This window comes from Camelus dromedarius, chromosome 6 (assembly GCF_036321535.1).
Source record: "Camelus dromedarius isolate mCamDro1 chromosome 6, mCamDro1.pat, whole genome shotgun sequence".
Lineage (NCBI taxonomy): Eukaryota > Metazoa > Chordata > Mammalia > Artiodactyla > Camelidae > Camelus > Camelus dromedarius.
Window position 1 is genome coordinate 13,760,298 of NC_087441.1, and position 26,446 is coordinate 13,786,743.

At 41.7% G+C, this 26,446-nt stretch overlaps 1 protein-coding gene across 1 annotated transcript in view; it reads right to left on the minus strand.

Annotated features, from left to right (window-relative positions):
* Window positions 1-26,446, minus strand: part of MTHFD1L (methylenetetrahydrofolate dehydrogenase (NADP+ dependent) 1 like) — a 166,952-nt gene that overhangs the window by 46,423 nt on the left and 94,083 nt on the right. The window contains exons 21-26 of the mRNA XM_031456547.2: window positions 22,956-23,095; window positions 17,599-17,640; window positions 16,701-16,801; window positions 15,993-16,170; window positions 3,571-3,678; window positions 1,276-1,428 (exon numbers count right to left, since the gene is read on the minus strand). Of these exons, the coding sequence (XP_031312407.2) occupies window positions 1,276-1,428; window positions 3,571-3,678; window positions 15,993-16,170; window positions 16,701-16,801; window positions 17,599-17,640; window positions 22,956-23,095 (722 nt within the window). The remainder of the gene's footprint in view (window positions 1-1,275; window positions 1,429-3,570; window positions 3,679-15,992; window positions 16,171-16,700; window positions 16,802-17,598; window positions 17,641-22,955; window positions 23,096-26,446) is intronic.

Sequence of the window (26,446 nt, forward strand, 5' to 3'; positions counted from 1 at the left end):
GGCCCAATGTTGCTACTAACCCCATTGCTCAACCTCCCGACTCCCGTCCGACTCCAGCCACCGCAGACCACCTCGGGGAGGGAACCATGGACCTCTGTGCCTTTGAGTCAAATTTCACTATTTCCCTGGGTCAGAGGTTGAGCCCTTTATGAAGTATTCTTGATTCTCCTTTGCTTCCACACACACTCTGCTCCTAACAGAAAGAGTTGTTGCCTCCTCTGCGCCCTGAGGGCATTCAAAATGCTAACACCAACACTGTACTTTCTACCTGCTTCTCTGCAGTTCAAATCAATGCTTCTCACTTACTCCTCTTCGTGTCTCCATGCCTCACGTGCAGAAAGAATTCAAAAAATGCTTATTAAAGACACTTTGCCCAATATCAGACGAAATGCGTACCAATGCACATTTTTTTGCGTTTTGCCTGTGATTGCTTGTTTGCGTAACAATAGAGCCACACTGCTTATTAAAATAACTGTTGTTTCCTGTTTGGACTTGGATCAGTTTTGTGACAATAATGACAAGGATGATGCTAATCCAAGAGCATCCACTGAGGAGAGGACAAATTTCAGTCACTGATGGTTACCAAGGGAAGGCCACCGTATCACTGTGCAGCTGTAATGAAGCACTTTATGTATTAGGCCCGTCAGCGTGGGTTTTAAGTACTTCGATAAACTCTCACTTCTTTGCTACCTTCCCTCCGGCCAAAGAGAACCTATAATAACCATTCTATGGCAACAATGTCCCTTCGCAACTGTGTCAGAAAATGAGGGCTCCTGTGATCCGTTCATTTTCTAAGCCAGAGCTTCCCCCACGGATGTGCCGACAAAGAGGTGGAGGGTGAAAGACTGACCTCCCCAGCCCTGGGGTCGGGGGCTGCTCCAGGCTCTGGGACATGAGCGGTGGTCTCCATTTACCCCACCGCAGTGAAGTCTTATTCTGAGTGCAGTGATGTGACGGCGGGGGCGCCCTCTACGAAGCCATCCCGCCATTTCCAACAGCGGGCTGGCTCCTCCCAGGCTACTCCCTTCTGTGTTCTGAGGGGAATCAGTTTCATGACTCAAAGAATCCTGAGCACGTGATCTAAAGAAAAGAAAAACCCAAAGCACCACCACAGCAGGTGTGTTTTTTATGGTGGAAGAGAGTATTTAGGGAAACAGCAAATACTGTTAATTACTTCCCAATACCTGATTTGCAAGGTGTTCGCGGAGTATAAGGATTTTCGGCATCACGACAACACCGACTGCGGAAGGTTTTTGGAGAATGTTACACACTCACCGTTCCAACCAGTGGGTAAATGAAGCCAGCGCCTATGCTGGCCCGGACATCACTGATGGGTAAAATGAAATCCTTGGGGACGCCTTTCTTGTCAGGTTCGTGAGACAGGGAAAGGTGCGTCTTTGCCATGCAGATGGGCAGATTTCCAAAACCCTGGAAGAAAGGGAAGCAGAGGTGCTCCTTGAGAGTCACTGTTAGTCTCCCGTTCCTGTTTCACTTGCCCTCCACATGCTCCCCCGGGCGCACACCCTGCTGGCGCTTGTTCCGACTGTTCTCTGAGCAAGAAGATGGGACAAAACTCATGTGCTGTGACCGTCACCTGGCACGCTGAGGGTGTCTATGATTTATCTTGGAAAACTCCTGTTACAGAAAGGTGGCATTGTGTGTGTGTTTGAACGAAAGGTGCTTATTTGCAGGCAGAGCAGCAGCAGCACCAGCAGCAGCAGCTTTCCAGGGATATTCATTTCCGGGGCTCAGAAAGGTAATCTGGAGAAAGGCTTTCAGTCCCGTCATTCATTCCTTCTTGGAGGCTGTCAGGAAGCACAGGGCCTCTTTGTGTTGGTTTATGAATCATGGCTATTTGACCTGCGATTACATTATATGAACTAAGATGAGGTCACTACTCAAGCGTCTTATTTTTAAGGACCAAAGGCAATGCCTGACCCAGAGTTCCAAAGGTGAAAGGGCAGGAAGTCACATGTGGGGTCTCACAAAAAGGGCAGTGTCCTTGCAGCCTGGTTGTGATTAAGGGGACACAGTGGCTCCTTAGAGACTCGGCTAATTAATTGCAGCCACGTACTTGACACGTAACTTTTAAGGAACACTCCCTCAGTGGACACACAGATAAAAGGAATACAATCTTTCAGAGGTAATCCACACAGAATTTCTTATGATTCAATCTAAAACTATTCGGAAAATTTCAGAGTACTATTAATGGGTGGGGGGCTGTTCTCATCATAGAATGAAGTAATAATCTTGTATACTGATCAGAAACCTACCACGGGACAATTATAATTGCTCTATAGGAACAGTGCCCAGAATTCTGGGTTTCAGAGGTTCGTGAAATACTGAAATGATTTTTATCAACTGACAGGGGTTTGCCAATTTTAAAGTTTGCCAGTAGGAACATTTTTTTTTAAAACCCAATATGCTGTATCCCATCAGCATACTACTAAACTTTTTAAGACTTAAAAAAGGGAAAGGACCTAATATTTGAATAAATGACAGCATTATCGAAACACGTGAAGAAAAGAAAAAAGACCTCATGACAATGACCTTTTTTTTTTTTTTTTAAAGCTCGTTTCATTGCACACGAGTGAAAATTTCCCTGCAGACCACCACGAGTGTGGACAGCACTGTTTGGGAGTCATTTATGTTTTAGAAGCACAAGCCAAGAGCATTCCAAGCCCTTGGAAAATTCTAAGAAGAAATGAGCTGCTGATTGTCTTACCAAACCTGGGTGAATACTCTGGTTGGCCGGTGCTGGTAGCCTATAACCAAATATTACATATGCTTTAAAACCTTTAAAAAAAGGATTTTTTTTTAATCCTTTAAAAACAGGATTTAGGAGTGGGGGAATTAAACAAACAATGGATCAGTGATCCTCACACTGAAGCTCTTTCGCCAGCAAGCTCCTGAAGTGCTTTGACTTCGGTCTCATCACAGCACACAGGCGGGGGCATGCGAGGCAAACGGTCCTTTGAGTCAGGGTGTCTGAATGCGCTGCAGCAGAGCCCATTCAGCGTGACCATGACAGGGCCAGACTCAGGCTGCTGAATCACAGCCACCTGCCCAGCAGAAGGTGGTGGAGCCTTCAAGCACTGCAGACAGTCTCAGCACCAAGTCAGTGGAGCACTTGTATTAAAAGAGAACACCAGGCACGCCATTTCTATATGTTGCACTCCTATCTGACTAACCTGGCACTAAAAAGATCGTAAGAGGAAACACTACAGACCACTCAAATCTGACTCCATAGCTGTGCATCCAAGGACACTTTCAATGTTTCTGGCTGAGCAGGCGGGACGAAAGATCACCCAACACAGATAAACATGGGTACCACCCACGTGAGACGCGTTTACAACCATACAAGTCAATGACGTATATGTTTATCTACTCTCACCACAATGTTCTAATTACAGTCAACATTCTACCCAATGACTTTTAATTCAATTTTTGCAGACCACAGAGTAGATTAAGTCAAGTTCAGCTGGTGGGACCTATACCAGCTCTCAAATCAGTGTGAATCATTTCAAAAGTATAACTAGGACTCCCCCCGCTCAAAAGTGTAACGTTTACCTGTTCCGTGTAACGATCTATTTTGGATTGTGCCTCAGGAGAGAGTTTGATATCTTTGGCTCCGTAGACAGCTTGGGCAATGGTTCTTATCTTTTCCACAATTGGAAGCTGGAGAAACACAAATGACAACAAAGTCATTAACTTTATTTAACCTGGTTAAAGAGTCAAGGGAAAGCTTACTGAGGTTTTCTGTAATTGCTTAAAATTCATTACAGATTCCCTCCTCAGCAACTGTGGTATTTGAAGCAGACACTTTTCTCCTTCAGTCATCTTTAATGTACAGAAATTTTCAGATCAGAGATCAGCCAGTGAATATATGAAGACTTAGATGTTCAGCCAGTTCAGAGGCTGCTTATCGAGTTAAATCATTTTTATCTACTGTATCATTTGAAAAAAAAAACGTAGTTTTATACTATGCTTTTTAATGGTCTTACAAGTCAGAATAAAAGTCTCCCACCTAAACAGGGCTGGTGTTCAAGTGGGCCTTATATGACAGAAAACGTAGCAAAACTAAAGAACAAATATATTTTTTGTGAGCAGGAATGGGTTGAGATTTTAATATAAATGCTGATGTGATCACAGACTTTATTGGAAAACCAGAGGTTGAATCTAGTGTCACTTTAGCAAATTATGAGACACGAAGGAGAATGGGAAAAATTCGAGAAGGCTAGATATGGACAAATAAGCATATGAGGAGGGGATGGAAAATCTTCCGTAATGTTTGATGGAAAACCTGGATGCAGGTTGCAAGTAAAATACTGAGAGTGGTCTAAAGAAATGAGAATGGCTCTTTAGGAACGGAATGTGCCATAGAAAAGTGCTTCTTAATTCAATCAAAGCATTTGACAAAATTGCCCCTAGTTTTACCGTAAGTAGAAAACACATAGGCATAACGCAGTCGGTGGATTTACTGGTCGGTGAACAGCTAGCTGCTGGACCAAGTGCTGATGGAATGGACATCAACCAAGGGGCAGAAGCCTCTTGTGGCCCACCTCAAGGACTCCGCAGGGCAGTGGCAGATGGCACGTTTGGATGGATTACTGTTGCTATATACAGGAAGGAGACCTACCTAACAGGAGAAAATAAAAACTAGCTCCACTCTCCCAATCTGAGAGAACCCAAAACTGCTATAAAATGTGTTTTTCATCCCTACAGTTTTTATTACTGTAGAGTTGCTCTGTGGTCTGGAGCTGAAATATTGGACATCTCGGCAAATAAAAAAGAAACGAAAGTGCAAGTCATTATGATGTTTCACTGAAGGACATAAAAGAAGGTCTGAATCAAAAGGGAGAAATGCTACTTTGTTCACGGATGAGGAGATGCAATGGTGGGTAGAGGTCAGTTCTCTCAAACAATCCATTAGTTCAATCCAGTTCCAATAAAAATCTCAAGAGTGCTTAGGTAACTTGGCCAACCAATTTTAAAATTCACAGTGACGAGTAATGGCATAAATAGGTCAGATAACTTCAAAAATCAATAAAACCCAAACAACAAAGATAGGGTGTCTTTGAACCGGTATCAATCATACTACAAAACTATGCTAATTAATTCCATGTGGTATTGGCACAGGACTAGATGATTAATCAATGGGAGATAAGAAAGAGCACAGAAGGACATCTCAGCAGGTGCTCAACCATATACAGTAGAAAGGGCACAAAACAGAGGAAGGGCTGACTATCCAACTGACTTTTGGCCTGAGAGAAATAGAATTAAATTCCTCCCTCACACTGGGCCAAATAAATCCAATATGGAACAAAGGCAAAACCTTCAAAATGAAAATTCTACATATTGGAAACTCTCTTTATGATCTTGAGGTAGGGAAGGATTTCCTTTTTTAGGGGGCAGGGGAGGATTTATTAAACAAGAAATCAGCAAAATACCCCCTAAAGGAAATGATTTCTAGATTTGCTGACATCTTGTATTAAAAAAAGACATCATACATAAGGATAAAGTATAAGGAACTTTCAAAAGACTGGTTACCAGGATGCATAAAACTCTCCTAAATTAAGAAAATGATAAACATTTAATACTGGGCAAAAGAGTTACTGATAACATGATGAAAAAATGACCAAATCATTAGTAATCAGAGAAAGGCAAATTACAACGATGAAAAGCCAATTCACAGATTAGATTAGCCAAACGGAAAAGGTGTGAGAATATCACGTGTAGGTGAGGATGTGGGGAAACTGATCCTACCACGTGCTCTTGGTTGAGATGCTAATTGTCTAACCTAACCATGGACGCTTCCTAAGTGATCACTTCTAATATACCCTCCACTCTACCACAAGTCTAACTTTCCTACAATGTCCCTAAGGAAGAAAAACTCAAGATAGACCTCTGCTAAAACTCCCTGAGTGCTCTAAGATCTATCTCAAAGGCCAGCTTCTCCAGGAAGCCTGTACTGACCTTCCCCAAGCACACGTGGGCATTCACTTCTTTGCCCTCTGGATGGTCCTGTAATGCTCTGACCTGGCTCAATGAGGCCTGGCAGTGAGTGGCCACTAGCCGGGCCCACGCTCTCTTGGGTGCACTGATGGACCTCAGATGGTAGCAATGCCAATCCCCAGCAGCCACCAGCACCCACCCCCTGGTACTCTGTGCTTCCCATGCCCCAACTCCAGCCTCACCAGCCCCAGAGATGAGGGCGCTCCCTCACGGGCCATGACATGCACAGCGCTGTCCAACGAGAGCCCAAGAGAAGGCACCATCACCACCCGGTGTGTGTCCTGCAGCCCCACGCTGGATAAATAAAATGTCTCAGCTCACGCAGCTAGAAATTCCCAGACCAAAGTTCTCTTGGGACTCCTGCTATAGTTCTTCCTTTTCACCTATGTGGACTAGTAAATACTTAAAAAGAACATCTCAATTAAAACAACTTTTGGGTTTGATATAAAAACTAAAAACTGCACTGATAAGGTAGTTCTATCATATAAAATCGATTTTGTATTGTGTCAGCAGGCAAGGATTTTCTGCTGTTTTTCTGCTCAATGTTGCAGAGAAGTGTAAATCATTAAAGAAAGAAAAAAGCCAAGTTCAGTCCAATGATCTTGATCTGAACTTGATACTCACTTGTACTGCTTTGTTTTAAACAGTAGTTTCCATAAAGCAAATAAAATGGCAAAATAAATTACGAATGTTTATGCATTAAACATCCCTGGCATTTCCCCTGACTCCATAAATGTTTACTAATTTATCTATCCACCACCTCTTTCGTCCCCATCCCCCGATGTCCGGGACAGCAGCCTGCCCACAGCAGCTACTCCACAAACATCGGCTGAATGAATAACCATCTATGGCAAGTACTTTCAAGATGTCACAGTATACAAAGAACTTTGGGGATGTTTGTCCCCCCTGTCTGATGGTGCAGGGACAATGACACGATAAAGCAGCACAAAATGGAGCGTGTGATAAAAACTCTGCGTAAGTGTTAGTAGCAAACTCGGATGAACGCAGATCGCAGGGGAAGGCCTGGAAATCAGCAAAAGCTGGCCAGACCTAGAAGGGAACTTGAATGGTACCTGAAAAATGTGAAAGATTTTAATAAGTAAGGAAAGGAAAGATTACTTCACACAAGGAGAAAGACACACGACAAGGTGTGAATGATGGCAAACACAAGACTTCTTTGGAAAACAGTGACTATTCTGTTTGTGTTACGCACACTGTTTAGTGTATTCATAAGCTACTTCATAAAGCCTGGCGTCTACACCAGGGTCTTCGATCATTTGGGAACTAAGACTGTTAAATCTTCATCTTGACCGGGAATATGATTCTGAACATATTTTACATTAATTGCCCCATAAACCTCTTAAATGTATAATGTGATGATGGAAATGTTCTACACCCATGTTTCCCAGTCCAGTAGCCACCAGCCTCATGTGGCCAATAAGTAGCTGAAATGGGACTAGTGCAACAGAGGAAATGAATTCGTAACTTTAGTTAATTTACATTTAAATAGCTTCCTGTGACCAGTGGCTACTGCAGTGGGCAGCAGAGCTCCAAAACAGAACCATGACCGGCTGTCTTAATGTCTTTGGTCTCTTGCACAGAGTATGACCACCTGGAACCCTGGCTGAGAGACACCAGAAAGGGAAGCTGGCGGATGTGGAGGCATTCATTCTTCACCACATTCATCTTGTAGATCTGGTGATCCAGGCACACAGAAGCTGAGTTACTTGAAGTTAGACAGCACATTCTTCTTGAATGTGTCTGGGAAAGCACAATCTTTATGTTACATTATTTAAGACCTGCTTTTTCATGGACTAAAATTAATCTACAAATTCCAAAAAAGCAGTGACTTAAATTTAAAAATTATTTTTTTTTTGGTAAGAAGAACGTGGACAAAAATAAAGTGAAATGGAATAAAAGTTTAAAATGGAGCTGAAAGCCACCATGGAGGACGCTACGGAGGTTCCTTAAAGAAAATAAAAGTAGAGTTAACATACGATCCAGCAACCTCACTCCTGGGCAAATATCCAGAGAAAACTCTAACTTGAAAAGATACATGAACCACAATATTCACAACAGCACTATTTACAATAGCCAAGACATGGAAGCAACCTAAATGTCCATGGACAGATGACTGGATAAATAGGTTGTGATATCTATCTATCTATCTATCTATCTATCTATCTATCTATCTATCTATCTATCTATCTATCATCTATCTCAGCCATAGAAAAAAATGAAATAATGCCATTTGCAGTAACATGAGTGAACCTAGAGATTATACTGAGTGAAGTAAGTCAGACAGAAAAAGACAAATACCACATATTACTTATATGTGGAACCCCCAAGCAAAAAAGATACAAATGAACTTAGTTACAAAAGAGGAAAAGACCCACAGACGTAGAAAACAAATTTATGGTTGCCAAAAGAGGGGTAGGGATAAATTAGGAGTTTGGGATTAGCAGATACAAACTACTATATATAAAATAGATAAACAATGGGGTCCTACTATATAGCATGGGGAACTATATTCAATATCTTGTAATAACCTATAATGGAAAAGAATCTGAAAAAGAATAGATATGTATTAACTGAATCACTATGCTGTACACCAGAAACACAACATTGTAAATCAACTGTACTTCAATTAAAAAAAAAAAAAAGAAGCTGCTGAAATTAAGGAAAATAAAGAAGTATGAGGGCTTTATAATATAGTGGCATCTCATCTTACTTGGATGAGGTTCTGAAGTCAGCAGCACTGAAGGTCTCTTAGAAGACCCGTGAAAACATGACACAATATTATCAACATTCCACTATCTCTTAAGCACACAGCTGTTGAAGTGTTGGAACACACTGCTGTTTCCTCAGTGGCCACGCTGAGTGAATGAAAACTACATTGTTCTTTTGTTTTACCAAGGCCACAAAGTGGAGTTCACGTAAGTGTTCCTATGCTGTGATATTGCTGAGATGTATTCCAACGCCCACAAAATATTTAAAGAGAAGAATCAATTAATAAAGGTGTAAGTCGAACAGAAATCTCTGGACACACAACAACTATTTTGATTTGCATTTTACATTTTAAATGAAGCATGAATTTTAAATGATTTATAAGCACCATTTGGTAAACTTTCCTGTACTCTAAATAAAAGTATAACCCCAGGAGCAAGGGGTTCATTACAACATACCCCTAGTGTCATGGGAGCAGCTCTGCGTTGTGACTGAGAACAACAGACCCTTGTAACTTTGACACAAAGCACGTCCTTGGCTGGAAACCAGAACATCTGAGCTACCAAAGGTGTACGTGCCGACTACCATGAGCCAGCTCACCGAGCGGCTATCCCTGCTGGCTCGCTGGCCCTGAGCAGCAGGTCAACCCAGTAGAATCCCAGAGAATCTCGCTTTACTAAGGCAACCGGGACGTGTGGCAGAGATAGCTGGGGTCTGGGAAAGCAACAAGGGCTCACTGCCAGAAAGTCTGCACTTGTCCATGTGAAATGAGGATGATAAGGAATTCACATGGGAGATTTGCATACTTTCTTTTTTTTTTTAAGATTGAAAAAATTTTTTAATTAATTAATTATTTTAATGGAGGTACTGGGGATTGAACCCAGGACCTGGTGCATGCTAAGCACGCGCTCTGCCACTGAGCTATATATACTCTCAAACAGAACATCACAGTAATGGCAAATGAAATGGCGATAGAGGAGTAGGTGATTTTAATGTTCTCCCCAAAGAAGGGGGAAGGGCTGACAGTGGGCCAAGCACGTGCTTGGACTAATGACATGCACGTGTTTTTATGACATACTTGTTCATCTCTTACAAACCTCGGTGTGTTGTAAGACTAATATGAATGAACACAAGGTGCAGCTTGGGAGCCCTTTTTTTTTTTCCCCTGCAAGTGGCTCTTTTCCTTGATTGTACAACAGGAATCATAGTTCCCTCATTCATCTACTGGACGCTGTGCTTCCAAAGGAAAAACTTCCGGTTGAAGATTAAAAGTCTCACTCAAGAGGGGAGTAAATTACTTTCATGAAAGGAAAAAGAAATCTGAAATAAAATGATTATTAAAACAAATTCCTAACCTCTCAGATACTGGGGTGCTTCGAAGCTTGTGCTCTTTTGAGTGATTCCCCCCAAACCCTAAGGTTATTGTTTTCTCTTTTGAAGTGGTCTCTAATGATAATGCCTGTGATAACACTTGAATAATCTTCATTAAGTGCTAGCTGTTTAGGCTGAGAAAATGAATACTGTCCCTACCGAATGGTCTCGTGTCATCTGCATTTCAGCCAGAAAGGCCAGGGAATGGATGGAGTGATGGCAGAAGGTGACTGGCTAACATGTGGTGGTGGGACACTGTCAGTTCATTTTAGACCCTCGTCTTTCTTGATTGGCTCATAATTTTACATGACATAGTGCATTTCTAGAAACTTCTGCCATAGTGACATTCCATTTCTCATGCTAGAAGAAAGCACTTGAGTACAGGGAAGATACATGGATTTCTGAAAGAGAACCTTAACTAGCTGGAAAATATAAGGGACAGCATCCCACAAAACACTCCAAACACTCAACTGCACAAAAGGGGAAAAGGAGAGAGCTGGAGAAAGGATGGGAGGGAACAGGCAGACCAAAGGCAAGTCTGGGGACAGGGAGGAAAGAGCCAGAGGAGGTCAAAGGCCTTGAGAAGGAGACAACAGTACAGGGACAAGGGCACCCCTTCTCCTTAGAGTCTTGTTAGTAATTACTGTGAAATAGAAAAGACATAGAGATGTCCATAACTATCATTTTACGTTTTTAAATTTTATGAGTTAAAACTACATACAGTATGAATATTCATTTTAATATATTCTATATACACAGAACTGTACATTTGAAAGTGGTTAAAATGGGAAATTTCATACTACATGCATTTTTTATCACAAAAAACACTATATATACTCTATATATGTACATACAAGTACTTATACATATGCATTTTTATTATTTCAGTCTCTGGTTGCAAATGCCTGGAGTCCAATTAAAGGATAACTCTCAAAACCCTACCAACAACTGGTTTGAATCCTTAAGAAATATAAAATACATAATTCCTCAGTAAACAACCAGTCCCCCCGCTAAAGCCCTGGCAGCAGGGGAGAAACACTCCTCAACACACACGCAATGAAAGTACAATAGTTCACAAATCTGCGCTGCTGGCCATGGCCCTAGACAGAGTCTTCCTGGTCTGTTTTGATCTCCCTTCATCCAACCCTGCTGTGATCAAGAGAATGGCTTCACACGAGGAACAGGAAAGACCTTTGAATAAAAACAAACACCATCCTCTGTTGCTGTCAAGGTTATACCTCAAAATGTTTGCAAGGTTAGAGGAAGGATCTGGTGGGAGCTGAAGATGGTTTTCAACCTTGGCTCCTGATTTAATAAACAAGGTTTGGACTCTGACTTTCAGTGCCACACATATCCTTTGCAGAAACGACTGACTTTTTATTACATCACTAATGGCTCCCAATACTAATGGAGAAAGAATGCTAAATGTCTTCCTGTAGTTTGGGGGCACTGTTCTTTCTTGGTGCATTAGGAGTCTCGGCTTCTAAACGCTGGTTTTAACCCACTTGAACAGGAAACCAACCCTGGAGCCCGACAAAGTTACCCGAGTTACAAAACAATTCCTAAACCTCAAGCCAAGAAATCCTGTCTTCCTGAAGCGAAAGTGATGAGCTAACATTGATCCCCAGCCTCCTCTGTCCCAGCTTTCAATTGGTCCCCACAGCAACAGAGTGATGTGGGTGTTAATATCAGACACTCTTCTATAGATAAGAAACCTGAGGCTCAGAGAGAAGCTCACATTTACACCTATAGTGGAAGCCCTGGTCAAGATTGGAACTCAATTCTGAATGACCCCAATGTTTTACCCCTTTAACCATATAATGTTATTCTTCTATCAAGTGTCCATTTGTCATGAGGCAAGTCCCTCACTTTTTCTGAGCTCCTGTTTCCTTATTTAAAATGCAAAGTTGAGCCCACACACCCCATGGGATTGGGTGAAACATACTTGTAATGTATGGAAGAGGGAGTTGTTAGCTAATACAGTGTAAATACAGGTAAGTTTTTTTTTTTTTTTGGTCTGCTACACTATTTTCCCAGGTGCTTGCATTTATAGAGATACTGTATCAGTCAACTGTAAAGATATAATTGTTAAGTGATAGTGGAAAAGGAAAAGTCCTAGACAAGATGGTTTTTTTTTGGGGGGGGGGCTTCTAACAGCTTAAGGGAAAGGGGACTGTGATCATGCTTAAGGGTTGAGAGGAAATGATGCGGTGTATTTCAAATTTAAATAGATTAATTCTCACATGATACACTTCCTTTGAGCAACTAGGCCACTGCATTTTTTTCCATATTTAAAAAAAAAAGTTATTATTCTGAATTGATCAACAACCACCTCTAGTACCATGAACAGAAGTTGTCCCTCTGGTCAAAGAGGTGCAGAATTGTTCTCTAGAGAACAGTGGCTGCTTCACACGATTTTCAGAAGTTCAGCACAGACACCCCCCCGCCCCAAGTCAGAAGAGCAGCTCGTTTCTCACTTTAACTAACGGACTTGTCATCACAAAGCCTCATGCTCTGTGCGTTGTCTGGTCTCACAGTGTCTCATGTCAGCTGTTTCTATTTCTCTCCAGCTCTTCCTCTTTCCATCTGGGGCGTGGGGACGGTTTCTGCACCCCACACCAAAGCAACCATGCCCCATGCTCCTACACTATTTCCAATCCCTCCAACGACCTCAGGTGCCTTCCTCCTGTAACACAAGACTGGGGCGGGGGTGGAGCAGGAAATAAGATGCCATCAATCCTGTGCCAAATACATTCTTGGTGGAATGGAGTCTGGGGTGACAGCCAAAGGTACGCGGAAGCCCAGTCTGCGCAGAGAAGCAAAGAGGCAGGGCGTTTTATCTGGAAGCATTTTATCGCTTCTTTTTTCCTGTAGGGCAATTCTACACCTATCGAGCCACCAAGCATCAAAGGGTTAGTTGTTGGGGAAAAAAGAACAGGAATTAAAAAGGTTTCAAGAAAACCATTACTTAGTCCATAAAGGTTCCCCAGCACTGACTATGCATGAAGTCAGGAAGAAAAAAAAAGTCTGAGCTCTGTTACTGATTACAATGAACTCAGATTTCAAACTGATACAAGACCATAAATGGTCTTATATTATTTAGAATCTTCTCGCCAGTGTGAAGGACACAGCTGTTAGGAGACAGACAGTACACAGCGAGCAAAAGCAGCAATGGCCCTTTTCATAAATGGCCTTGGAGCAGCACAGTGAGCTGCTGATTATCTGCGGAACACTTCCGCAGCCCCAATCTAATTTCTGTGTTGTAAGAAAAGGGAAGAGAATACGTGAGCAAAGGAGGTAAGCAGCTCATCCAATACAGGACTTTAGATCACATTATTATAAAATTGTTCTGCTTTTCACAGAAGAGCAGACATTTTAAAAGCATTATTTGCACAATGAATGGAAATTCAGAAAAAATAAATCTGAAATACCAGCGGGAAGGAAGAGTTCACCTTAGGGTTACTGCGAGTCTAAGACAACGTAACGCACAGAACACCGTTTCCACTTACTGATCTTCTTTTCACCTTGGATGGTTTCCTTGAAAAAGCCGCACTTTGTGAAACCATTCATTTAAAAACTGCCTTTGCCACTCCGAGTGGGGAGGTTCGCCAGAGTGGGGCGATGGTCTAAGTGTTTCCTGATGGCTGTTTGTGTAAAAGGGCCGAGAGCTGAGCCAGGTGCTGCAGCCAACACAGCAAGGCTTCCCTGGGCCGCTCGGCCCAGAGGGAACACAAGGTTACCTCGGCCAGCCACCCTGTGAGCTGGCTTCCATCCCTGTGATGTGTCCACTGTGGGGCTGCATCTGTCTTATGCTTAACATCTCCGGAGAACTCACAGCTTCTAATTAGAACATTTTCCTTCCTGTAGAACACAAGTCCATGCCCCTCCCCACCACCACCCCCACACCCCATCACCTCTGTAAGCCGGAACACTGTCGTTGCTCGTTGATAAAAACGGCCTTTAAACACGACCAGCCTTTACTGAGCTAACCATCCCACTTCATTCCTGAAATCCTTCCGCAGACGTTTACTGAGTGCCTACAATGGCCCCAAGTAGCCATTCTTTGTCACTGTCCTCCTTCCTCTTCAGGTGTGTCACTCAGTTACTGCCCCTTTGAGCAGGATGCAGACCGCCATCATTCTACATATCCCGCAGCCCTGCCTCTGTCTGGCTGTGGGACACTGGGCATGTTGCTTAACCTCTTTTTGCTTTCGATTCCTTATCTGTAAAATGAGGGAAAATCAATAGTTTCCACCCAATAGGGAAGTAAGGACTAAAGAAGTTACCAAGAACAAAGCGCCCGCATGCTTGGCAACCGAAAAGCCCTCCTTAAGCGGGAGCCTTAGCCCCAAAGTTAGTGTCATGCTCTTTATGATATAACTCTAGAGTCACAGACCAACAGAATTTGTGGGGGACGAAGGCATGAAAGAAGCCATCAGCTTGAAGGCTGAGCACTGTGGCAACCGGGGACTACCTATAAGGACAAATCCAATGGCCAGAACTGGAGCCATCAAATTCAGAATGGAGACGTTCAGGTGGGAGCAAAGATGAACTGAGACGAGTGAGGTCCTGGGAAGTCCAGATATTCCAACCAAATGTTCATTATCCAGCTGTGTTTAAAAACACGCCAGACAATCCATCCAGCCGTTCCACTCTCCACTTCTGGATATATACCCAAAAGACTTGGAAGCAGAATCTGGAAGAGATACTTTCACACACATGTTCACAGCGGCATTATTTACAACAGCCAAGAGGTGGAGGCAACCCAAGTGACCACTGACAGATGAATGGACAGACAAAAAGTGGCAGGTACACACAATGGACTATTGTTCAGCCTATGAAGATGGAATATGAAAATGAGGTGTGGAAGCCTACTCTCCCATGTGATGCTGTGTTAGGATGTGACTTGGGGGCGTGATTAGGTCCTGCAGGTACAAACCTCATGAATGGGATTAGGGCTCTCATAAAAGACACTCCAGGGAGATCCCTCCCTCCTTCCCCCTTGTGAGGACACAGTGAGAAGATCACCTCTATGAAACAGGAAGTGGGTCCTCACCAGACATTGAGTCTAAGGTCAAGACTTAGACTTCCCCGCCTCCAAAACTGTGAGCAATAAATTTCTGTTGTTTATAAGCCACTCAATACTGTGGTATTCTTTATGGCAGCTGGAAAGGACTGAGACAGTGAATAAGCCAGTCTCCACCCCCAAAAAGGACATAGTTTATGGTTTCACTGGTAGGAGATACTTAGAGCAGTCAGACTCAGAGACAGAAAGTAGAATGGTGGTTTGCCAGGGACAGAGGAGAAGGAGAAATGGGGAGTTAGTGTTTAATGGGTATAGAGTTGTGCTTTTCCAAGATGAAAAGAGCAATGGAGATGGACGATGAATCCATCTTTGCAAGATAAAGGTGGAGATGGATGGTGGTTGCACAACAATGTGAGCTGACTTAACACCAGTGAACTATTCACCTAAAAATGGTAAAGGTGGAATTTTATGTTATATGTATTTTGCCACACTTCAAAAAATTTTACAAATATACTAGGCATAGATCAAGAAAACCAGGATGAAAAAGGGCTATAGCAGAAACAGACAAGGAAATCCTGCCCAAGTCTTGTTCCTGTGCAAATCCAGCTGTTGAACGCTGTTCTCCAAAGTCCCTCTCCACTGGGACCTGCTGTTTGGAAGGAGAGGGCAGGCTTCAAGAGCACAGGCTTGGGGGCAAGGAGTTGAGGTCCCCTGGCAATAGGACCTTGTCAGATAACTTAACCTCTTTAAACCTTCCGTTTCCTTATCCACAGAGCTCTTACAACAGCCCATGCAAAGCTCTCAGCACTGACCCGACACGCAGCTAAGGTGCAGTCACTGTGTTGGATCTTACCTGCACATCATACAGGAATTGGAAACGGCTTCCTTTACTTGCAGCTTCTCTCACGGCCCAAGCCAGGTCCACCGACCCTTTCCCACCAACCGACCAGTGATAGCAGGGGACCGCATCAAAGGCTCCAGCCCGCTTCGCCAGCTCACACACCAAGTCGATCTCTGCGCGGGTGTCGGTCCTGGTGATGAAAATGTTCGTGGTTTTGCGTCTGTATTCATTTAGCGATGTTTTTAAAGAAAGACTAACGGCTTATATAGAATTCTGCTCCCAAACGCTGAATATATTTTAAACATCAAAAGTGGTTACACTGTGCTTATATAAATCAGACCTAAAGAAAATCATGGGGGAAAATCCTCTCCAACATGACTCCAATATTTCACTTTGTTGAGGGTTTTATTGAGAAAACTCCATAACACATCCCTTTGATCATCTACAGTCTTTCAGTCAGAAATGATGGGTGGAATTAAGGGAGAAAAAAAGCCAAAGAAATGGGAACTCACTGAATAGATTCCACTTTCCTGATAACATTTGAGAACATTTCTGCTAAAGTGAAACCAAACCAAACCGAACCAACCAACAGAATGGGCAGAGTATTTCTATATGCTTTTAGACGAAGCAGAGAAAAGGCCAAACACCCTCCAAACATAAATGCAGGTCACAGAGTGGCCAAGTGATATGACCACATTTAAAGTAGGACGCTGGACTTACTTGAAGACATTCAGAGCCACGACAACAGGGACCCCAAAGAGCTGAGCGATCTGAATTTGCTTCTGGAGGTTACAGCAGCCGTCTGCCACCAGCTGGAGGTTCTGTAAGAAAACCAGACCCAGATGTATCACCTCCCACCAAACCTGCCAAACTACACTGGTAGGCCCGCTCTGGCGGGTTTTGGTTCCATCTATGCTCACTTTATTATCCTGGAAGCTATTAAAGACCATAAATGACTTCTTCCTCCAAGAAAAGATGGCTGCAGAAGGAGGGGGCTCATTTTCCAAATAATGTCTAAAATTATCCTGGGTCCAATGGCATATTTGGGTCTTGAGCCAGGCAGCTCTTTCTGCTGCTGACTGGCGGCCAGGACATAAACAACGTGCCCACGCTCTGTGGGCTGCTGGACAAGAAGGCATAAGGCCCAGAGCGGGTGGCCGGCACAGTCCAGCTGCTCCCTGCTCAAATCCCTGGCGCCACCTGTAGGAGCTAAGAGGTACTGCTGCCAGTTGATCAAAATCTGTTTTCATAAAGGAGTCAAGTAACTCGCGCTAGTCATAAAGCCAACTGTGTATCTTCTAAAAGTCAGTATTTTCCACACCAAAAGAATACATATGTCTAAGCTTCATGTTTCTGTGCTGGAGATCATGAGGCCTGCTCTGATGGCTGCCCAGGAGGTAGGGAACAGAACATAAATCTTACATCCATTATTTCTTAAGACTGGAGAGTTAACTGGATGGATTTTATCCCTTCCGCCACCCACTTCCTCTTGGATTATCAGCAGATCACTCCACTGGTGGAGGACCCCTGCCCTGACTGAGATTCGACTGCAGGCCAGTGGTTAACTGGATCTGAATGATTCTTTACATAAGCCCCTTAAGTGTTTGGTCACTCTTACCTCTTCCGTATATTCTTTCTTAAGAGGGACACCGGCAGTCACCTGAGGTAACAAAAGACAAAAATTAAGAAAAATCCTACAAAACAGTTCACTGTGATTCAGCTCTGAAAGAAAAGTAAGTCATCGTCCTTTCTGAGGAAGGTTCATTTAAAAAGCACATTTTGTGCTTTTAAACCAACAACTGGCAGCCCTGGCTGAACATAAAAGTATTGTGGTATGCTTTTAAGAATCACCGATGCCTGAGCTCCACCCTGAGCAATTAAAACCAGGATTTTGGGGAGTGGGACCCTGGATCAGTAATAATTCAAAACTCCTCAGGCAATTCCAATCTGAGCCTATATTAAGAACTTTCAAACTACTGCCCATCATCCCAGCATAAAGGGAAACTGACAGTGTGATTAATACCTTATTATATAAAGTGCATCATTCTAAATAAATTCTAAGTCATTTAAAAATAATTGCCATTACTTTTTTTGGCCTATTATCTCACAGAACCTGGGGGGTGGGCAGTTTAAAGATGAGGAAACTGAAGTTGAGAGAAGGCAGGTGTCTTACCACCACTAACCAGCAAATGAGAGACAGGATGGGGACGTGGATATACGAGGGCTCTGAAAGCCCAAGTGAGGACATTTTCACGGGTTCCACAGTGGTTTTTTTTTTTACAGCCTGCAACTGACTTCAGTGAGAAACACTAGAGAACATTTTACTTCACTGAGGATGTGGTGACTTGCTCTCCTCTCAACGAAAGAGGCCTTGAGAATGTTAGAACTCCTTTGAAAGGCTACCTCTTCGACAGATTGTTTTTTGAGAGTGTGACGGAACATAATAAAGTATTTTCAGATGGGTTTTTGTCAGCATTAGCGTAGACTAAAGCACACAGTGAACCTTTCCATTGGAACAACCAAAATGCTGGATTAAAGAAAGAACATGAAGTATTGCCGAGCTTGCACAAATACAATGTTCAAAAAACAAGGCAAAAGCAGGGGTGGGGGTATAGCTCAACGTGGTAGAGCACCTATGCTTAGAATGGGTTCAATCCCCAGTGCCGCCTCTAAAAAAAAAAAAGGTAAATAAATAAATAAACTTAATTACCGCCCCCACCAAAAAAACCTTTAAAAAAAAAAAAAGCTCACAGCGAAATAGAATGCGACAATGAATGTATGTATGTTCATGTATAACTGAAAAATTGTGCTCTACACTGGAATTTGATACAACATTGTAAAATGACTATAACTCAATAAAAAAATGTTAAAAAAAAAGAAAGGAAAAAAAAAAAAAAAAAAAAAACAAGGCAAAAGCAAGAAGAATGTGTTGTATGCAAACGCCAAAAAAGTAGAGGCGAGCAACCAAACCAAAAGTTGGTCTTAAAACACTAACAAAATTGACAATATTCCGGTAAGAGTTTTTTAAAAGGAATGAAAAAAATTATAACTACACAAGCTGTCGGCAGAATTAGTAGGATACCAGGACAAACTTTGTACCAATACATTGAAAAACACAGAGAAACTTAATACAAGCTTTAATATAAAACTCATTTAGGAAGAAATAGAGAACTTAAACAGTTCTTTACTCATTAAAAAAATTAAGTTTGCAAGTAGAGACCTACCTTCCACCAATAAGCAACAGGCCCAGACAGAGTTACAGGTGACCTTTATAGCTATTTATAGGTAGATTTAGCTGTTAGCACAATAAAGTCATGCGGATTTAATACACAGCATGGTGACTGTGGGTAACAACACTGTACTGCATATTTGAAACTTGCCAAGAGAGTAGATCTTAAAAGTTCTCATCACGAGGAAAAAAAGAAAAGAAATTTAGACTACGTATAGTGACGGATGTTAATGACTTATTGTGATCATTTCACAACGTATACAAATATTGAACATGATGTTATACACCTGCAACGAATGAATATAATGTTGTTTGTCAATTATACCTCAAAAAAAATTTAAAGACATCACTGGATTACATGTAAGAATCCAGTAGTAACCTGTTAAACTATTTAAAAATATAAAGTATACGGGAACAAATCTACAAAAGGACATAGAAGCCCTTTGTGCAATAAATGTTTATTAAAATACATCTCAAAAGACCTAATTCAGTGAAGAGACATCCCAAGTTCTTAGATATAAAGCTGTCAAATCTCTCCAAACTGATCTACTGATTTAACAGCATTCTAATAAAAATCATAAAAAGATTCCTTATGGGACTTTGTGAGCTATTTTAAAAATACACATGAAAGAGAAAAGGGCCACCAACAGGCCAGGCATGCATGAAGAGAACTGACTAGGAGAGCTTGCCCTGCTGGCTGTCAGTGTAATACAGACACAATTACGTGTAAACAGACCAGGGCAACCGAGGGAAGGTTCCAGAAGAAGACCTACACATGTACGGAAAATTGATTTATCACAAAGTAAGCTTGAAGATCTGAAAGGAGAGACTGATTAAAGACACAGTGCTAGGCCAATTGGTGATTAATATAGGGAAAATGAAATTAGGTCTGGTCATTGCACCATACACCAGAAATCAGTAATGAGTGTGATGGTTAATTTTTGGTGTCATCTTGGGTGACGGATGCCCAGATATTTGGTCAAACATTATCATGGGTATTTCTGTGAAGGTGTTTTTGAATTAGAATAACATTTAAATTGATGGACACTGAGTAAAGCAGACTGCCCCCATAATGTGTGTGGGCCACATGCAGTCAGTCGAAGACCTGCTAGAACAAAAAGAATCTGCAAGGGGAAATTCTCCAGCAGATTCCCTTCAGGCTGGGACTGGAATACTGGCTCTCCTGAGTCTCCAGCAGAGGCCCACTCTGGAGATTTTTGGACCTGTCAGCCTCCATAATTGCATGAGCCAATTCCTTATATCTAATTATTATATTAAATCTTTTTATATAAATACACTTAAATCCTATTGGTTGTGGAGAACCCTCCTTAAGATGCTGTGTTTAAGGAACTGATTATAAAAGAAACATCTGGATCCAAAAGTATCAGTTCTTCTATTGCACCAAGAATGGTCAGCACTTTGGAAGACAGGATATGAACTTAAAATGATTGGGGCTAAAATGGGCAAGTTCAAGGGTCATAGGACTTTCCACTGCACAAATTATGAAAAAAAACAAGCTGAATAAACATAAGAGGCAGCCACGGTTACTTGTGTAGTGATATCAAAAGGAAGTAGAAATTATAATGGATCAAAAACATTACTACAGAGTTGTTTCAAGTAAGAAGGAATGACACTGAGATGGATAGTATGGAATATAGTATTAAGAAGATAAAAGCTCATTTATTATTCAATTATTGAAAACATTTCCTTGATACAGACTACGCCAGGCATGAGGGGTACACACATTAATAGGACAAAGTCCTTAATCTCAAGGAATTCAAGGTTGAGTAGGAAAATAACTTGTAGACCATTCATAAAATAAGATGATGCAGAAGGCACTACTGGAGCCCAGGAGGGGATGCTAAGCTTCACCTGGCTTCCTGATCCTCCCCTTTTATTATCCACCACCCATATCTGTGCCTGCTAATCTTGGGCCCAGTGGAAATCCTTAAAAATGAGAAAGAAAAAAATTACACTTTTGCTTTGAGGGAAAAAAAAATTCCCCTTCAGACATGTGTGAATTCTATACATAAGATAGGTTCATATCATCACTGGCACGGAACCATGACTTTAACTGGAAGTGGAAGAGGTATCAAGGATTAGGTGAGCAGAAAATGCAACCATTGTAAAACAGTGCACAGACAGTAAGATGAACTGAAAGAGGATTATAAATCTTAGAGTGAAAGTTTTTATAGGTCAGAGACTGGAGTGTGGGAAAACATTCCACTCGAAGTCAAGAGACCTCGAGTTTACGTCTGACTGGTCCCCTAAATGGAGGCATGATACTAAGCAAGACGCAGACTCCTCCTGCACATCAGTAATTTTATCTTTGTAAAGACTGAACCAGACTAGACAGTTTCTAAGCTCTTTCCGGTATTAAGGCCCCAAATCCTTTGGTTTTATAATTTTCAGGGTGCAAAACAGGGAGGGAGAAGTTAAAATTTATCTTATATAGGTAGAGACAGTATTTTGAAAGTGGAAGTTAGAATACTGATTCCAAGTCTGAACTCAAGGAGTGATTGCAGCAACAAGTGGTGTTTTGAACAAAAGCAGAACTCTTTAGGATTAACTCTATTATAGTATTTGTTCTGTCAGCCTTGCATTTGATATAATGGTGCAGCTCTAGGCTAAAATGCAGTGCTCAAGTGTCTGATACTAACGAGCGAATTGGAATGCATAAAAAGTTTACCCTTCATTAAGAATCAGCTCTGTGTGGTGGACATAGAGGATTTGGATCTCAGCTCCAGGCTTTAGATTTGGCTCTTTGCTGGCTTTGTGACACTGCCCACATCCGCTAAACACATTAAACCTCAGCTTCCTCATCTATAAAATGATATGAAATAATGTCTGCCTCTCCTAGGACAAAGAACTGCTAAGATGATCAAATAACCGCACGTTATGGTGTTTTCCGAGGGCAAACTTACTTATTTTTGCTATGTAATTAATCACTGCATGACCTTTGTGGACACAATATACCAGTTAAGAAATCAGATTTGGCAGTTTGTATAACAGATTAATAGTGTAAGTGATAAAAGAAAATCTCAATTATTTTATTTCAAAAATGATTAATCAGCGTAACATTTCTTATTCCCCCTTTGGAAATCTCTAAAAACGAAAAAGAAAAAATTTACACCTTTGCTGTGGGGGAAAATAAAAATTCTCCTTCATACGTCTGTGAATTTTATTCATAAGATAGGTTCATATCAAAAGTCTTTTCAAATGTTAAAACAGAATTTGTGTTTTCTAAGCCAAGTTCTCTTAAAAGTAATCCAGTGCTCTAACAGAGTTATAAAGTGAAATCATAATAAACAGAAACAGAAGGAAAATAGTGCTAGAGGAAATCTGATGAGATGTAGCATCAGTGAACCAAGAAACCAGCCGAACCAACAATGAACAACCTCACCCACAAAAACAATCACCCTAACCCTTATGTTCTCCATTCAGGAACCAGAGCCTCCATCCTCCCGTTACCACGGGGTTATAAAATGTTGACATAAGCTTCAGTTTAGACTTTTAGTGCTAAAAAGTCGTTACGTTATGCTCCTTTCCAAAATACTGCTTAGAAATAACTTTGTGGGTGTTACTAATTACTTGATCTCACTGAACTCTAAGTGCCCTGTAATGGTGAAAAAGCAGACATTCTAGAAAACTGGAGTTATTAAGCAGGTTTGAATGTTTCAAAGACTAAATTCTGCTTCATCTTCATTTCAAAATTTGTTTAATGAGAAAGGAAGCATGGCACTTACACTTGGCCCACCTCCATGCATCTTCAGAGCCCGCACTGTTGCCACCAGCACCACGACGTTGGGTACCAAGCCAGAAGCCCGGCACTTGATGTTGAAGAATTTCTCCATTCCAATATCAGCACCAAAACCAGCTTCAGTTACTGTGGAGAGTCAAGTTGGAAATTTGCTATTATCCTCCTGAAAACAACAGTAGGTTTTGACAATAGTTGGTAAGATTCAATTCAAAGGATGACAGATTCCCCTCCACTTCAAGGGTTACTATACACCACTGCATCCTGTTCATATTCAAAGGGGAAAAAGAGTCTCCCATACTTTTAGAAAATATTCGACACCCCTACATTCCATAAAAAGATGACTCTCTACTCTGCTTCACACTACTCTTCCTTAAGGATTCACTGCCCTGGCCAAGATTTTTTTTTTTCTCCAGTAGAGAAAGTCAACGCAAAGCTTTTCTTAACATAGATGGGATTTTCAACTTTTTAATCAGGTTCCAAGTTGTGTCAAAGAACATTGCTAGCATGATTACCACAGAAGATCTTTCCTTACTCTTTATAACATACATACAGAATCACTTATTTTAATGCCATCTGGCCATTCCTATTGATGGACAAAACTGAAGTTAGCTGAGTGGCTTAAGGAGGCTGATCATCAGGCTGGATACTAAGATAGCATATTTATTTCATAACCACAGACGGCATTCATCTTTAGCCATCCCTCCCCCTGCCCCCAAATTGTTGGGATGTTACGGGTGCAGCTGAGAGAATATCTAACACTGCCTCTTGAGATAATACTCCTGAGACAGTCAGCCGCGGCAGCATCTTCGTACACAAAGCAGGTCTCTGGACCAGCCACACCAGCAGACCCTGGGGGCTAATCAGACATGCAGGCTCTTGTGCTGTATCTACCCCAGAACTATTGGATCAGAACCAGTGAGATGAAATGCCCATTAAAATATTAGAAGCACATTGCTCCAGGAAAGGAATACTACTATTATAATAGAAAGTAAATATTTACAGAATATTCACTATATAACTCACACTACAACCAAGGTCATAATTTATGGCGGAGGCAGGAATTGGCAGTAAAAAAAAATTTACTAAGGTAAAATAACCATTTAACATGTGAATGAATGAATATATTTGTCCCCAGTGTTTGCTGAACACACACATTTTAATAAAAATTAAGGAAATAACAACAATAAAATGTCACCCATAATTTCAGACGGATCAACCGGCTGTTCTAATTCTTTATGGTTTCCTTTCTGTACTTCACACGCCTATATAATTTGTATAAAATAGGTAGAATTTTGTAGTCTGCTCTTTTACTATAAAATTATCACAGAGTTTTCGCACTGTACTACAAACTTTCAAAGTTTATGACTATAAGTGGCAGCTTATAATTTTGTTAAGTTGATACACCAAGATTTGCAAACTTGTTCCCTCTGTTATTAGATGTTTGGGTTGTTTCCAATGTAAATGATGCTGCAAAATATCTGTGCATATGGGCTTTAACCTCTTTGAAATTATATTCTTGGAATAAGTTCCCAAGGGTAAGAGAATGGTGCCAGAGGATATAAAAATTTTTTATGACTGTTGATACGCTTCTGACAAATTGAAAAATATTCCTTTGAAAGTATTCAATTTGGAATGAATGTAGCTACAAGTCATTTTCCCCCTCTTTATTATATTTCCTTTGTACAAGTGATGTAGCAGGACAATTTAAAGAAGTAAAAGACATTCCTTTTAATGCAGTATTTGGGACAATTCTAGTGATTTTATTAGTGTGGCCAATCCTCTGTATCCACAGGGGATTAGTTCTAGGAGCTATCATGAATACCAAAATCCGAGGATGCTTATAAAATCCCTTATATAAAATGGTACAGTACAGTGAATGCAGTCAGCCTTCCATATCCGACAATGCAAAGGGCTGATTGCATTTAAAGGTCAAAACCAGAGAAGACTGTTGACAATAACAAACCCTGTCTCAGTGGTACCCCTGGTAACACCAATGTTAACTTTTGCGTGGTAGTGGTGTGCTGAGTTCCAGAAAAGGAATATTCAGTTGAATCTGTCAAAGGTCATAGACTGGGCACTAGGTAGGGAAAAAGATGGTAATAAGGCCATTAATATCAGATTAGAGGCGACTGTTCTTGCTGATGAGTATCACAGACAGACAGACAGACAGACAGACAGACAGGGGGATCCAGAATCCCTCGCAGCTGTACAACCTTTATGTGAGTTATTGAACCTAACTGAGTCTCAATGTCCTCTTTGGACTTGGGAGCATTAAGCGTGGTAACACACGTAAGGCACTGAGTGACTACTTTTCGGTGCATAGAGAGCTCACAAAAATGGTCAGCATCATAATTACCAAAAGAACAATTCTCCCACTTGCTAGAAATCATACTCAATTTTTAAGCATTTGTTGAATCCCTGCTATGTCTAGGCATTGTTCTCAGTGGTAGTAGCCCAGTCTTGGGGTCCCTAAGCTCAAGCAGTCTGAGGACGTGGGGGAGAGATGACCTGCTATGGAGAGGTGCCGTCTGCCCGGGAGGTTTGGAGGAAGGTGACAGTGGAGTCAGGCAGGGAGGAATGAGTAGCATTTCTCCAGGCAGAGAGAGAAGGAACTGGGCGATGGGAGGGAGACGGGAAAGGGAAGGAGGGGTGGCGGACGAAGAGATTCACAGATAAAGCTGAGAGCAAGTGCAGAAATCAACTTTTCAAGATGAAGAGAAATGGTCTGTGAGGACTAGAGAAGGCATTACTTCAACCAGCAAGATTTGTTCTCTGGTTGATGAGTTCTGGGGAGTGGGAATTCAAGTAACCAAAGTTTTATGCTTTTTATTTTTAAATGCTTTGGTATTTTGAAAACAGTTTAATACCACCCTATAGTTGGAAGCGGACTGCTGTGTACATTTTGCATAACGGAGTCTGACCAAGTGATCTCTAAGGTCTTTCCAACCGGACGCACATTTCCACTTGAAGCCCCCTTGTTAGACCATAAACTTGACAAGGACGGGGATCATGTCTGCTGGAGAGGTTAACACTGCAAGGCACACAGCAGGCACTGAATGAATGTCTGTATCTCCAAGCCAAACACGCGGGAGGAGAAAGTTTCAAAACACTTGGTCACAAATATATAACGCATTTCATTTACAAACATTTAATTCCTTTGAAAAAGTTGAACACTCAAATTCTAACTCTTTTCTTCCTTAACCTTCACATGTAGTCACCGAGTTCTCTGACCTCCATCAGCTCAGTAACGCCTAAGGGAAAAACTCCAAGTTCCCTAACACAAAACCTAAGGCCACCCTGATGTAACTTCAAGCACACACCTCTACCTTTATCTTCCTGGCTCTCTGCCTCAAATTTCATGCTTTAGTAACACCAAGCCTTCCTGGAGAGCCCACCCCACTGTGTGACTTGTCATCTCTGTCCCCTTCCCCCATCTGGAATGTTCCTCTCTCCACTCTCCCTTCATTGCTCACACCT